At 48.7% G+C, this 14363-nt stretch overlaps 1 protein-coding gene across 1 annotated transcript; it reads right to left on the bottom strand.

The window, feature by feature from the left end:
- Positions 1 to 961: 961 nt before the first annotated feature.
- Positions 962 to 14142, bottom strand: LOC143842559 (cytochrome P450 2J4-like). The gene is made up of 8 exons (XM_077347809.1): positions 13994 to 14142; positions 9485 to 9628; positions 7613 to 7776; positions 6291 to 6467; positions 3731 to 3872; positions 2946 to 3133; positions 2224 to 2365; positions 962 to 1248 (listed from the first exon to the last, which is right to left on the bottom strand). The coding sequence occupies exons 1-8, from the start codon at positions 14028 to 14030 to the stop codon at positions 1070 to 1072; spliced, it is 1173 nt and encodes a 390-aa protein (XP_077203924.1). The 5' UTR covers positions 14031 to 14142; the 3' UTR covers positions 962 to 1069.
- Positions 14143 to 14363: the final 221 nt, after the last annotated feature.

Below are 14363 nucleotides of genomic sequence, written 5' to 3'. Positions count from 1 at the left end.
AATATAAATAAATAAATAAATAAATAATAAAGCCGCGTTCTTTAGGTAAAACCAAGAACTGACAATGGGATTGTCTAGGGATTGCAGGAAGATCTATGGCTGTGCCTGGAAGTGATGTAATTATGTTGGCAATGTCACAGACACCCCAGTGACCTCACCCCTGACCCACCCACTGGTTGCCGGGCTCAGGCTGGCTACCCTAACTAAAGCGCATTGTACAATTTTAAAAGTTAGTCTTTAAGGTGCTACAAGATCTCTGCCTGTTCCGACAAATATTTTATGGGTCACTTTTTGTCTGACAAAAGATTTTATCGGTCACTTTATTCCTCCGTAGAAGAGTTGTCAGACATAGCCTGGGAAGCAATAGGAGTCCAAGAGTACACATGGGCAACATCAGCAATAGGGTGATGTCACTTCCAGGGGAAACCAAGAAGTGACGTTCTGCCTCTCTAGGAGCTTCCAGAAACTCTATGGTGGTTACTAGAGAAGCGCGGCATCTCTTCTAAGTCTTCCCCAGCAGTGACACCACACTAGCATCCCAACCGCAATTTCCTTGTAGGTTGCTGGCACAAGAGGTCTGCTGCCGTAGCAGGAGGCCTAACAAACTTTCTTCAGAGTGGATGCTCTGCTACTGAGCCACGATAGATCCCCAAACGATCCTTTGACCTCATCCTTGCTGGCAGCCCATTCACCCCTTCTCAGAGGGCACAGAATTCAAATCAGCCAGTCAATGGTATCAACTGTTTTATTTTTTAAAAAAAAAATAGGTTCCCTGTTAATCTTGGAAAGCAACACTGATGTAATGAACATCTTCCAGTCTGACGCATAACCAGACTTCCTTCCTGAGCATTTGTGCAGAAACTAGAATGAATTGCACACGTCGAGGAGACGGGGATCGATTCCGCTGCCAAGAACGTTGTTGAGCGACCGCCGTTTCCCCTCTAAGCGGGACACCGGCGACGTTCTCCAGGAGGTAACGAATTCTTCAACGCACAGCTCCAGTGAGAGAGCAGGAGGGAGAAGATGGCGGTATGGTTAAACCAGTTGCCTGGACAGCCTGCAGGGCACTCTAGCGCGGAACGGCGCAGATCTTATAAGGACGGGGAAGCATGGTCAGCCCTATGACCGGCTTCCTGTTGATTTCTTTCACTCCGTCTGGCAGCTTGAACTTGAAGTTTCGGATCAGGCTGGTGAAGAAGACGAAAAGCTCAACCCGTGCCAGATGCTCCCCAATACATACTCGGGCACCTGCAAAGGAATAAAGGGGAACAGAAGGTGTGCATTTCTTCCTCCTGTCTCTAGCATGTTTCCCCCTGGTCAACAGCTGGTTTGGGTGGTGGGCTGGGGAATTTAGATCCTCTCTTCCCAAAGGATGTTCAGAAGTTGAAGGTGGTTCAAAATGCTGTGGCTAGACTGCAGCTTGGGGCCAGCTACCAGGAGCATAGAATCATAGAGCTGGAAGGGAACCCTGGGGTCATCTAGTCTAACCCCCTGCAGAATGCCAGAAATTGACAACTAGCTGTCCACCTACATTGACCTCAATTCCATGCCCAAGTAATGCCCCCCCAAAAAAAAACCAGAATCCCTGGCCAGTGTGTGACCTCAGTATTACTGGAATTCCTGATCTACCCCTGAGCCCAATTCAAGATCTGGTTTTTGACCCTTAAAAGCTATACATGGCTTGGGACTGGTATATCTGAAGGACTGTCTTCTCCATTATGGTCCCCATCCAAGAATTAAGATCATAAAGAGAGCCCCCCGCCCCCGATTGTCCAGCCCAGGGGTAGTCAAACTGCGGCCCTCCAGATGTCCATGGACTACAATTCCCAGGAGCCCCCTGCCAGCAAATGCTGGCAGGGGGCTCCTGGGAATTGTAGTCCATGGACATCTGGAGGGCCGCAGTTTGACTACCCCTGGTCCAGCCCATCAAAGAAGCTCATCTGGTGGGAAGATGAGACAGGGCCTTTTGAGTGGCTGCCCCGCTGTTATAGAAGAAGCTCCCAAGGAAGATGTGCCTGGCCTCCTCACTTTCGTAGTGAAATGTGCGGTGTAAAAACCCACGTTTGTTATTATTAATTATTCATATTATTCATATTATTCAAGGGTGCTAAGGGAATAATTCCATAACATAACATAAGGATGTAACATAGGAAGAGTGGTAGGATATGAGATTTGTGAGACACCGATCCTTCATCAGAGGCTAGTCTAGACTTCTCAGTTTACCTGCACCGAATGATAGTAATTCCTCTCTAGCTACAAAATTGCCGTCTTGGTCCAAGAAATGACTTGGGTTGAACTCCCCAGGTGTCTCCCAGCGCTTGGGATCCATAGCCGCAGAGCGTAGGTCTGGAACAATAATGGCTCCCTGCCAAGAAGAAAACAGTGGCTCAAGACGCATCCAGATCAGGACATTTCATGCTTGCTCCTCTCTGTCCCTGAACTCATTTCTGCAGGACTCCCAATGGAGGGTTCCAATTTCCAACAGGATAACAAACAACTCCCGGTTAATTACTTGTTTCAGTAAAGCTTCATCAGTCATAGAATCATGGAGCTGGAATTGTCATCTCCAGGGTCATCTAGTCCAACCCCCTGCGGAACGCAGGAAATCCATGACTACCTGCCCACCCACAATGACCCCAATTCCATGCTCTGATGATGCCCTCCCAAAACCAGAATCCCTGGCCAATCTGCCCTGGAGGAAATTTGTCTCCCGACCCCAAAGTGCCAATTGGCATTACCCTGGGCATGCAAGGAAGATCCTCAAGAGCCAAGCACAATCCCTTCTGCCCACCTACTCACAATCTGCCCACTAAATAAACAATCTATGGACAGAATAAGATGCGCCGGCCAATGCTCTGTGTTCTCTCCGTCTCAAGGAACATGAGCGGCAACTGCACATGCCATGGCTGTCAAACCGGAAGCACGGCTGTAACAATTCCATATACCTTTGGAATGAAGAATCCGTTAATGTTCACATCCTTTACACACTGTCTAGGGACTCCAAAGAGAAACATAAATTCGGCACGCTGAGTTTCGTGAATCACAGCATTGGTGTAGGGCAGCTTCTTCCGATCGTGATAGCAGATAGAATGGGCTGAACCGAAAGCCTCATCCATCTCCTTGTAGACTTTCTCTGGAGGGAATGGCAGAAAGGAGAAGACATGTTTGCTAGGAGAAGGAGAGCCACCCCAGGGAGAGATGTACTGCAAAAGGAAATGAATCCAGGTGGTCGTATTAAAGAAGCTTCAATATTGGTTGCCATCAAGGGCTGAATGGAGGAGCCTGATATTAAGGAAGCCTCGTTGGGCCGGTGCTAACTAGCAATTAAGAAGTTCCAGAGGGTAGACATGTTGATATGCAGCTGAACAGCTACCTTTGAGACCAGAGTGTAGTCTGCACTGGGCTTTTCACCCACTCCCAGTTCGAATGAATCCCTGCCATCTACACTGAATTTTATTTCTACTTTGATTTGGGGCACTATAAATTTTCCCTCCGCAACATGCATGATTGATCCGGAGTGACGCTACCTTTCCCCCACGATATCCAAAAGCGGATTTAACCCTCGATATTTGCAAAAACCGCCATCAGTAAGTGTGCAGATTTCTGCTTTTTTATTGTACTGGTTTTAAACATATTGCATAAGCTGCCCCGAGATCTTGAGGAGAGGGGCAGCCTATAAATCGGTGCCGATCAAGGGAGCTCTTGTTCACCTCGGAGAAATGCTCCTCACCTTGGACATCTGGATGGCTTGCCATGAGGATCAGGGCCCATTGCAGAGCAGTTGCTGTTGTCTCTGATCCAGCGATGAACAGGTCAAAAATGCACTGAGACAGGTTGTCGTCGTTGTACGTGGTGTCAGGATCAGTTTTGCTCTGTTTTGACAAGACCGAGACAGAAATAAAGTTTGCAAATGTGGCGTTTTGCTTTTCAAAACCAAGGTCATTTCCGCACATTGAAAAAAACAGTGTAACGCCAGCGAAAAGGCGTGGCGCTAACAATTATTGCGCCTCTGGCCATTCCTCGCCTTCTGGCTCTCTCACTTTCATCTACCACCTTCTCACGCTTCTCACACTCCGTAAGCACTGCTGGAAATGGCGGAAGAGAGCAATGCACCTTACACGTGACTCTCTTCCGCCTGTCAATCAAGCCAGGCAGCCAATCCCATTTCGCAATTTTTTAAAGGGCCCATTAAAAGGGTCTCTTTTAATGCATAGCCAGGACTTACCCTGACTGCGGTTGTTGCCACAGGGGATTCTGTACCTGGAGGGACCACGCTTGGAGCGAGGCTGTAGGACTGCCAGTCCCAGCATCCCCCAGGACAGTGGGGAAATGCATGGGTGTGCTGTGTGGGGCAGTGAGGGAGGAGCACCCAGTCAGGCACCCTTTAAAGGGGCCCACGCACGTTACGTGACCTCTTGTGCTCCCTTGCTATTGAGGCTCCCACCCAACCCTGCCTTGATGAACTGGTGGTATTATGCATATACATTGTTATAAGTTTTGGTTTGGGTTTTTCAAAATATTGTCTCAGCTTGCAGGTTGGGGGCATGGGGCGGATGTATTGGAGGGAGGCCAAGCCTGTGCACCAGCTCCCCATTAGAAGGGGGCCTCCATAAGAGGCCATGGGGAGGCACAGCCAGGTGACCCCCACTCAAATGCCATCCCCCCCCCATGAGACAATTACTTCTTTCCACAACTGGAAAAGCATCTGCCATTAAGCACTAAAATGAACATTTTTATTCCCCCTATGTTTTGGGAAACGACAACTGAGCCTAAAGGACTGGTTTTGGTCTTCCAGCAAGGAATTATCTGATCTTCATTATCCTGCTGTGTATTTGTAGCACTGTTTGCTGATTTAATACTAGTTAACTTTCTCCTTATATCTGTACTAGGCTTGTGTGGTTGGTTTGGCGTGGTTCGGCTGTCTTGGTGATCACCGAAGCCCGAAGTGGCATGTAGAAGGCCAATGCCACAGCATGGCGGGGCTGGCCGCCGGCTGGCATGCTGCGGTTGCTGCCCCTCATCTACGCACCGCACCGCTGGCCGCTTCGGGCTTCAGTGATCACCAAGGCGGCAGAACCTCGCCAAAGCGCACAACTCTATACACGCTTATGAGTCTGCAAGGGCCTGTGGAATGTTGAGAGGGTGAGTGCGTGCCTGGAGAATCGCAATCAATCAATCAATCAATCAATCAATGTTGTTGTTGTTGTTGTTACACACAGGGCACTTATGCACACACTCAACAATGCACTCCCAATCCACTTCTAGGGAGCCCCAGCTGCTGTCCCACTTTAGTGACTAATATGGGAAAGTACTGAGTGGGAAGGACCCTGCTGAACGCCCTTCCGGTGATGCCCTTCACAGGAAAGGCAATAATGACTCAGAGGAGTTGAATCGACTGATCTGTGGCTCAGCAGTAGAGCATCTACTTGGCAGGCAGAAGGTCTCAGGTTCAATCCCCAACATCTCCAGTTAAAAGATCTGGCAGTTGGCAATGGGAAAGACCTCAGCCTGGAAACCGAAACCAGTCTGAGAACATAACACTGATTTTGATGGTCTAAGGCAGGGGTAGTCAAACTGCGGCCCTCCAGATGTCCATGGACTACAATTCCCAGGAGCCCCTGCCAGCATTTGCTCCTGGGAATTGTAGTCCATGGACATCTGGAGGGCCGCAGTTTGACTACCCCTGGTCTAAGAGTATAAGGCAGTCTCATGTGTTTCCCGTATGATATGTTTATTTAGAAAACTAGGGGCAAAGCCCGTTGCATTCAGGAATAAAATAGGTGCTAGATTTAAGGGGTGGGATGGAAGAACTCTGCAAATGGCCTGTCCTCCCCCCCAGCCCCTGCAGGCAGTTGTTATGGAACTCACCGGCAGGGGCAACTCTCACACGGCAGGGATCTGCAGCCTCCGAGCCTCAAAGGAAACTGGAAGGAGGAGGGGGTGGTCAAGGGTGGGGGACGGAAGGCGATTGGCTGGCTGCTGGACAGACAGGCAAGCTGGTTGGAGGAGGAGGCACTCAGGGGCGGGATAGCCACCCTGAGTGGGTGTTAAGCGCTGAGTGGCACTTAAGTCATGAGACCAGCTCCTCCTTCAAGGCCTTACCAGAAATATATACTGGAACAGATGTTGCCAGCCCCCTGGGGACCTCTGGGTGATGGAATCAGATGCATTTCGAGAAGCTCTGTGGGGGACCCTCTTGGAAGGCGACAGTTTTTCCCTGAAGTGCTCCGTGGCCGCCTGTTTATTCATTTAGAAAGTGTGTGTCCCACCTTTCCCGAGCCTGGCCTTACCTTTTCCATCTGAAACAGATAGTAATCAATGAAGTCCTGTGGCTCATGCACTGTCCCCTGCTGCCTGTGGAGCTCGATCTCCTTCCGTGCAAAAGAAACTACTGCTTCCGTGCATTGCAATATTGTCTGGTGAGGCCCCGGAAGGCGTTTCATGAGCCAGGGGAGAATTTCATACAGCTGCATATAAAAGAGGACAGCAAAATCCAGTCACTGTCCTGAGAGGGTTAAGAAAATGCTCCATACCATTTTAAGCAGGCCCTCTCCCACCCTGACATCTAGGCTGTTCTGAGGTATAGGCTTTTTACTCACACCCAGATCGACTAAATCCCTGCAGTCTACATTGAATTTGATTTTCATTTTGATTTTGTGTGCTTTAAATTTTCCCTCCACAACATGCATGATTGATTCGTGGTGACCCTGCCTTTCCCCCGCAATATCCTGGAGTCGATACAAGCTTCAATATTTCAAAAACCGCCATGAGTAACTGTGCAGAGTTTTGCTTTTTTCAAGCTAACTCACTGCTCCGTGCCTCGGAGCAAAGCAGTCTTCCCTGATTGGCCAGGGCATCAGTTCAAAGACTCCGTTGCAAGGCTTCCCTTAAAGTGACTGCGCTCCAGAAGCCCACACTTCTCTCAGCAGAGATTTGCCTCTTGGAATTATTCCCCCTCCTCTGCTGTCTCTAATCCTATTCCTCCCCCTTCAAGAAAAGAAAGAGACTCCTCATGTGCTTGGATCCCCTCCACGTTCTGAGCTTCCCCATTTCAGTGCAGAACTCTTTCTGTTTCAATTGGGGAGTGGAAGGATAGAGGAAGACTAGAGTTCAAATCGATCTGAATTCAGCAGGAGCCACAATGGGATAAACAAAGCAAGTGCAGGATCAGCCCTAGAGAGAAATGACATCACTTTTTTTCCTCCTGAGAAGTCATGTCACCGTGTCAGGGTCCCTCCCATGTCTCTGTCCTCTTGACTTCTCTTGCTATGCATGACATGGCTATCATAGGTAAATTCAGCCTACCCCTACCCCACAGAAGTATTGGGGGGATGAAAGGGAAGGGAGGGGAGGAGATCATGGTCATCTCCTTTGATGGGAAAGGGAGGATTTAAACAAAGAAATACATTTTGCATGGTCCAGTAATTGTGGCAAAGATTCATCGACCCCTCTGGAAAGAAAGGGAGTATTCCCATGATCCCACCAGTCCTTTCCCATCAGAAGGAGGTATATTTACGGGGTCATAAGACCCATGTTGACTAATAGCCCTTAACCCTGCAGTGCAAGGCAGAGGGGAGAGAGGTTATAATCACCCTACCATCCAAGGACCTACCCCGTGAAAGAAACTGGCTGCAAAGTTCAAGCTGTAGGTGACAGCATTGACCAACTTTACGAATTCTTCATCATCGGCAGAAGAAAAGCGATGCCCGAAAGCCACAGCACACATCACGTTGGAGACGGAATTTCTGATGATAAACGACGGATCGACTGGCTGCCCTGCAAATAAAGTTTTGCCAGCCCTATTTAGAGCCATTCTGCATTGCTGTAGTGGGGGTTTTAAATATATATATATATCTTATTTAATTTGTATACTGCATTCCCAGCAATCCGGCTTAGGGCGGCGTTTATCACATTTCAGATATAAACAGATTAAAAGAGTGCCTTAACAATTCAATTTTACAATTCAGATATAAAAATAAGTATAAAATCTGGCAAGCCCGGTTTGATTCCCCGCTCCTCCTCCACATGTAGCCACCTGGGTGACCTTGAGCTCACCACAGAACTGAGAAAGCTGTTCTGACTGAGCAGGAATATCAGGGCTCTCTCAAAGGCAAAGCGGCATATAAGAACCAGCTCTTCTTCTTCTTCTTCAGTAATCTCAGGGCTCTCTCAACCTCACCCACCCCACAGGGTGTCTGTTGTGGGGAGAGGAAAGGGAAGGCGAATGGAAGCTACTTTGAGACTCCTTCTGGCAGAGAAAAGCGGCACATAAGAACCAACTCTTCTTCTTCTCCTCTCCCAGAACAAGCGCATGGTCTCCAGGCATCTCTTTGACAGGGAGGGCCCAGTAAGTATTGCTGCCTCACTGGCCAGAACCAAAAGCCTAGCGGAAGAGTTCTGTCTTACGGGGTCTGTTACTGCTCATCCTTGTATAGCTGGAGCATCTTCCCCCACTACTACCAAGTCCGGGCATGGTTGCCAGATATCCTCCTCTTCTACAGGATTGGGACTACCAGGGGTGGCCAAACTGTGGCTCTCCAGATGTTCATGGGCTACAATTCCCACAAGCCCCTGCCAGCATGTGCAGCACGTACTGGCAAGGACTCATAGGGACTGTAGTCCACAGACATCTGGAGAGTCACAATTTGGCCACCCCTGAACACCCATGTATCTTCACCCATTGCAGCCTGTCCCATTTCAGCTCTCGGGTGCCCCTGTATTGATGATGAGATTGAAACCCCTCTCTATATTCTACTGTCTATTCCAGATTTTTCTGCAAACCTGTGCCCCAAATTTGCTGAATAATCTGTATAGCCACCATGTTGCCCCAACCTGTGGATTTAGCTCTCCACAGATGGGGACCACAGGTAGCTAAGAATATATAGAAGAAGTGAGCAGTGACTCACGAAAGTTCCCAGCCTGCCACAAATTAAGGTACTGCTGGGCTCTCACTCTTTTCTACTGGCCAAGATTTATGCAGGCAGGGAGATGTGCCCATGTCCTTTCCTAGGTGTAAACTGCACGGAGCTTTTATTCCAACCCCAGATCGATTAAGTCCCTGCCCTCTACACAGAATGCGATTTCTGTTTGGATTTTGGGCGATTTAAATTTTCCTTCTGCAGCAAGAAGGATTGATCCGGAGTGACCCTACCTTTATTGTGCGATATCTCAGAGTGCTATTAATCCTCAATATCCAGATTGGATATTGCTCCGTGGTAGAGAACCTCTGATAGGCTACACCTGGTCAAGTGACACGCTTGCCTTAAAGGAGAAGCCCCTAATTGAGAGAAATTTCTCTCAATTTCTGTCGGTCCTGGATTTTTCCTCTCTTCTCTGAGCCTCCCTAACCACGTGCAGAAGACCTTCCTGTTTCAATGGGAAAGGGGGGGAGAGAGGAAGACCAGAGTTCAAAGCAATCTGAATTCAACAGGATTGACAATGGAATAAAGAAAGTAAGTGCAGACTCTGCCATTGTGTCACCTACCATTCAAGCGTGCAAAGGTCTCGACCAGCTGCTCTGCTTCTTCTGTGATTTGTTGCTCTTTCTTCCCCAGGCCCAGTTTCCGCATGATGACCTGCCCAAATTTCCTCTGCTGCTTCCAGGTGTGACCATTGGAGAAGACAATACCTGAGGCAACCCAAGATCGAGTGGTTAATTGCCTGTTTAAATGTAAATGTTTATATTAACGGAGGCCTAGGTGAAGCCAGAGAAACGGAGGTTTGAAGAATAGCTTTGCCACCTCTGGCCTTAGAAATACCTGGGGGAGGGGTTGATGTTTGGGGAGGGAGGGAATTAGGCAGAGGAAGGACCTCAGTAGAGTAGTAGCCCAAATGGTCCGTTTTCCCAAGCAACCCTTTGCTTCAGGAGAAGTGGATTAAACCTTTTAAATAGGCCTTCTATTTAGTCTGGCGATCAGTGGTAATCCTGGGAGGTCTCCATCCCCCTTTTAAGAATGAATGCTTTAATTCTCTGGGGATTTCCACACCCCTCAAATGTAGTGAAATGCTTATTTTGCGTAGTCATTATATTCCAGCCCCTCCATATGACATCACCAACGTCCAGCGTCTGGGCAGTAACCAGCCGGCTACATCCTCCATTTTAAAGTGCTAATTGGGGAATTGCATTAAGTGAATTCCCCAACCTATTTAGCAAGAGCTACCAGAGAGCAACTAGCAGAGGGAAGGTTGTTGTTGTTGTTAGGTGCGAAGTCGTGTCCGACCCATCGCGACCCCATGGACAATGACCCTCCAGGCCTTCCTGTCCTCTACCATTCCCCGGAGTCCATTTAAGTTCGCACCTACTGCTTCAGTGACTCCATCCAGCCACCTCAGAGGGAAGGCACGGAGGCTCAAATGAGCTAAAGGCGCCTGCCTCATCCCGCCCTTGCAGTCACCTCCCTCTCCCTTGTTCCCGGGGATGGGAACTTTTTTAAAATGGTTAACTTCCTGGAGCAATGAATAGGCGACGAGCATGCAGGCAATTCCAGAAATAAAAGAATATTTCCCAAAGTTGTAACACAAAGTATGTCTCTCTAAAGTCCCCACCCCCCAAATCAGGAACAAAATTAATATTTAAAAGTATCAAGACTCGTGATTCCATAAGGTCTGGCGTTCAAAAAGCACCATGTATCTATGTTTATGAACAGAGAACTATTAATTTAAAAAATAGCAGAAATTGCGGGGCCTTTAAACAAAGGAGAAATGGGATTGATTGACTGGCTTGCTTGACAGGTAGAACACAGTCACATATAAAGCACGTTGCTCTCTTCTGCTATTTTCAGCAGCCACTGTGGAGGGTAAGAAGTGCAAAAAGGCAGCAGACAAGAGTGATACAGCAAAAAGGTGAGGAGGGGCTGGGAGGCACGATAATATTTAGTGCTACACCAGTCAGCTGGTGTAACGCTATTTTTACTGATGTGCGGAAATGCCCTCTAATTCAGCGGTCCCCAACCTTTTGAAGGTTGAGGACCGCCTCCAGGAGTGAGGAAGAGCCAGCAGCCCGGACACCACACATGTGTGTTAGCACCCCCTGGTGGTGAAAACGAGCATGCGCGGAGCTGCTGCGCATGTGCATTTTCACCACCAGGGGGTGCTAACTCAAATGCCCAGATTATCCGCGCATGCGCGTTTGTGTCCTCCAGCATGCTGGCAGCCATGCCTGCCTCTCCCCCCCCCCCTCTAGCAGCAAGAAGCTAGCCGGGCCGCGAGCGAAGCGGTCACTTTTGCGGCCGCTTCTCTCGTGGCCTGGTGAGCTTCTTGCTGTGGGGGGGAGAGGCAGGCATGGCCACTGCCGGCCCGCTACCAAGGCCTTCACGGCCCGGTATCGGGCCGCGGACCAGGGGTTGACAACCCCCACTCTAATTGACATTCCAGAACAGGAATGAAGCCCTTATTAAGTCCTGCTAATTCTATCTTTGATCCTGATTTTTTTTACTGTACTGTTCATTTTTCCAGAAAAGGAGGGCATTCAATGTTTGTCACTGTTTTGCCTCTCACAGTTTTCACTTATACCATATGGCCCATTCATTTCTCGTCTCCCACCTGGAGACTGTCAACCATAGGAAAGAAACATGAGGCAGCACCCAGGTATGTGTCTCTTTTAGTGGATGGTGATTTCAAAATACTCATCACCTGTGGAGTGAGCACCACTGAACTAGACTCTCCTCCATTTCTCTTGTGACACACACACACAAAAATATGGTGCTCAGTCCTATTCATTCTTTTCTGTCTCACAGACTCTCCCCCCTAGTTTTTTTTTTCTTTGTTTCTAAGGTCACCAACCTCAGGTGGGGCCTGGAGATATCCTGGAATTATGCCTGCTCTTTGGTCTAAAAGGGTCAGTTCCCCTGAGGAAAATGGCAGGTTTGGTGGGTGGACAGTAGGGTATTGCACCCCACTGAGGTCTCCCTCTCCCCAAATCTCCAGGAATTTCTCAACCTGACACTGGCAACCGTATTTGTCTCTTCAGTCTCACCTATTGTTGTTGTTGTTGTTAAATTACTTTCCCGCCCTTCCAGTATGGCTCAGGGTTGTCAAGCACCAGGTACCAGCTGGAGGTCTCCTGGAATTACATTGATTTCCAGGCAACAGTGATCAGTTCTCTGGGAGAAATTGGCCACTTTGGAGGGAGGACTCTATGGCATTGTACCCTGCTGAGGTCCCTCCACAGACCGCATCCTTCTCAGGGCTCCACCCCCAAAATCTCCAGGGATTTTCCAATCCTGAGCTGGCGACCCGAGTCCCAGTATTTGTGCCATCTACCAATCTGTTCCTTGTGCACCCGTCTCTGGGAGGGGAAATACCTGGAGACTTTGGGAGTGAAGCTGGGAGTGGGCAGGAATTGGGGCAGGGAGGGACCTCAGTGGAGCATCATGCTAGGGAGTCCCCCCTCCCAAGCAGCCATTTTCTCCAGGAGAACTGATCTCTTTAGTCTGGAGGTGACCTGTCATCCAGGGGTTCCCAATTTCCACCTGAGGACTGCTATCCCTGGTCTATGTGTTTTTTTTTCAAAGCCATAAGCAAGACTGCCATCTCTAGGTGTTCCTCCAAATCCGTATTGTCCACCAAGACTTCCCAAGGGCTCAGTTATACATTAGACCGATGTAAACTATATCTGGCAGGTTGTTTTCTGTGTGCACCAACCTGCTCAGAGTCCAATCATGGGCTTCTGTGCATGAAGGTGTCTCTGTGTGAGGCCACTTTCCATTATGGGCTACCTCTAGGGTAACAGACAAGGCAGCAGAAGGGACAGACAGCCTGCTTCAGGACTGGCTACCTGGAATTTTGTACGACTCCCACCAACTCAGTTGAGACTCCTGCTGCGCTTCGCTCCCCTCCCCACTCTGAGCTTCCCCAGTCGAGTGCAGGACACTTTCTGTTTCAGTTGGGGTGGAGACAGAGGAAGACCCGAGTTCAAATCAATCTGAATTCAGCAGGATCCACACCGGAAAAAAACAAAGTAAGTGCAGAATCAGCCCTGGTCTCTGAACCCATAGATTTAACACGAAGTATCAAAAGCCACAATAGCAAACTGAATCAGGTTTGTATGTAACAGGGATACGAATCTCAGGGGACTGAGACAACCTGGTAGGATGACAGCCCATCTGACCAGGGCAGCAACTTCTTCAGGGCTCTCATCAAATAAATTTGTAGAGCAGCTGCACAATCTTCTTTCTCAACCTTTGATCGGCGCTATAAAATTGGCATGCAGGAATCTAGCAAGACTGCCTTCGGAAGGTGCGCATGGCAAAGGGTGTTGGGATGAACACATAATTAAATCTTTGCCTGCCCTGTGTTAAGCCTGGTTACATAACTGGTGAATTTAGGCAGATTAAAAATGGGTGGGCAGAAGGGATTGTGTCGGTGCCCTTCCTCGCATGCCCAGGGAAATGCCACTTTGGGGTCACAAGGCTAATTTCCTCCAGACCAGACTGACCAGGGATTCTGGGTTTCTTGGGGGGGCATCTTTTGGACATGGAATTGGGGTCGCTGCGGGTGGGCAGGGAGTTGTGAATGTCCTGTATTCTATAGGCAGTTGGACTAGATCACCCTGGAGGTCCCTTCCAACTCTCTCACTCTATAATTCTATAACCATTCACAGAGGACTTCCCCAACTGAAGGAAAACAAAACACTGGACCTACTTGAAGCTTTTTTTCCCATTCAGTAGGGCAAGGTCCTCCAATTTTGTCTACCACTCACATTTTTCCATGTTTACACTTGCATGCTTGATTGAACTATGTTATGAGTTGGGCTGTTGAAATCCTGGTGACTGTTACTAAAGAACATTTAACTTTATAATATGTTGGGATTTATTGGGGGGGGGAGCTTGGCTACTGTGTGCCTAGAAAGGTCATCCTCTTTTGGTCCCGAAAAGGCAGGCAAATATGCATAGCACTACCTGGAGTGAGTGAAGACGTGCCCCAACCAGTCAAGAAGGAGTTTGCCCCACGAAAAGAAGACATTTCGCTGGAATATTTCGTTTTCAGAACCTACCCCTTTCTTTCGTTATCGCCCTCAGCAAAGGAGTCATCGGTCTATCCACAAAGTATTCCGAATAGGTCACCAGTCCTTCTTTGACTGCTTCAAATCCAGAAAAGATGACCGCAGGGACAGTTCCGATCCATATGGTGTAAATATTTCCATATTGCTTTGCCAGCTGTCAGACAAGACCAAAAGGGAGAAGAGTTATTATCCGACCAGTCAGAGCTTTTCCAATCAACCTGTCTTACAGTTGCCAACTGCAAGCTGGGAAATTTCTGGAGATTTGTGGGGGGGAGTCCTGGGAAAGGTGACATTTGGGAAGAGGAGAGACCACCCTCCAAAGAAGCTGTTTTCTCCAGGGGAACTGCTCTTGAAAATCAGG

This window comes from Paroedura picta, chromosome 8, assembly GCF_049243985.1.
Source record: "Paroedura picta isolate Pp20150507F chromosome 8, Ppicta_v3.0, whole genome shotgun sequence".
In the NCBI taxonomy this organism is placed as follows: domain Eukaryota; kingdom Metazoa; phylum Chordata; class Lepidosauria; order Squamata; family Gekkonidae; genus Paroedura; species Paroedura picta.
Note: the sequence above shows the minus strand (reverse complement) of the source record. Positions and strands in the feature narration are given on the sequence as shown.

Excerpts from the sequence above, each read along its gene's own strand:
- LOC143842559 (XM_077347809.1), bottom strand. The coding sequence starts at position 14,030 with ATGACTCCTTTGCTGAGGGCGATAACGAAAGAAAGGG. Across the intron at positions 3,134-3,730 it reads AAGCCATCCAGATGTCCAAG|AGAAAGTCTACAAGGAGATG; the intron begins GTGAGGAGCATT and ends CATTCCCTCCAG. Across the intron at positions 2,366-2,945 it reads ACGGATTCTTCATTCCAAAG|GGAGCCATTATTGTTCCAGA; the intron begins GTATATGGAATT and ends TCTTCTTGGCAG.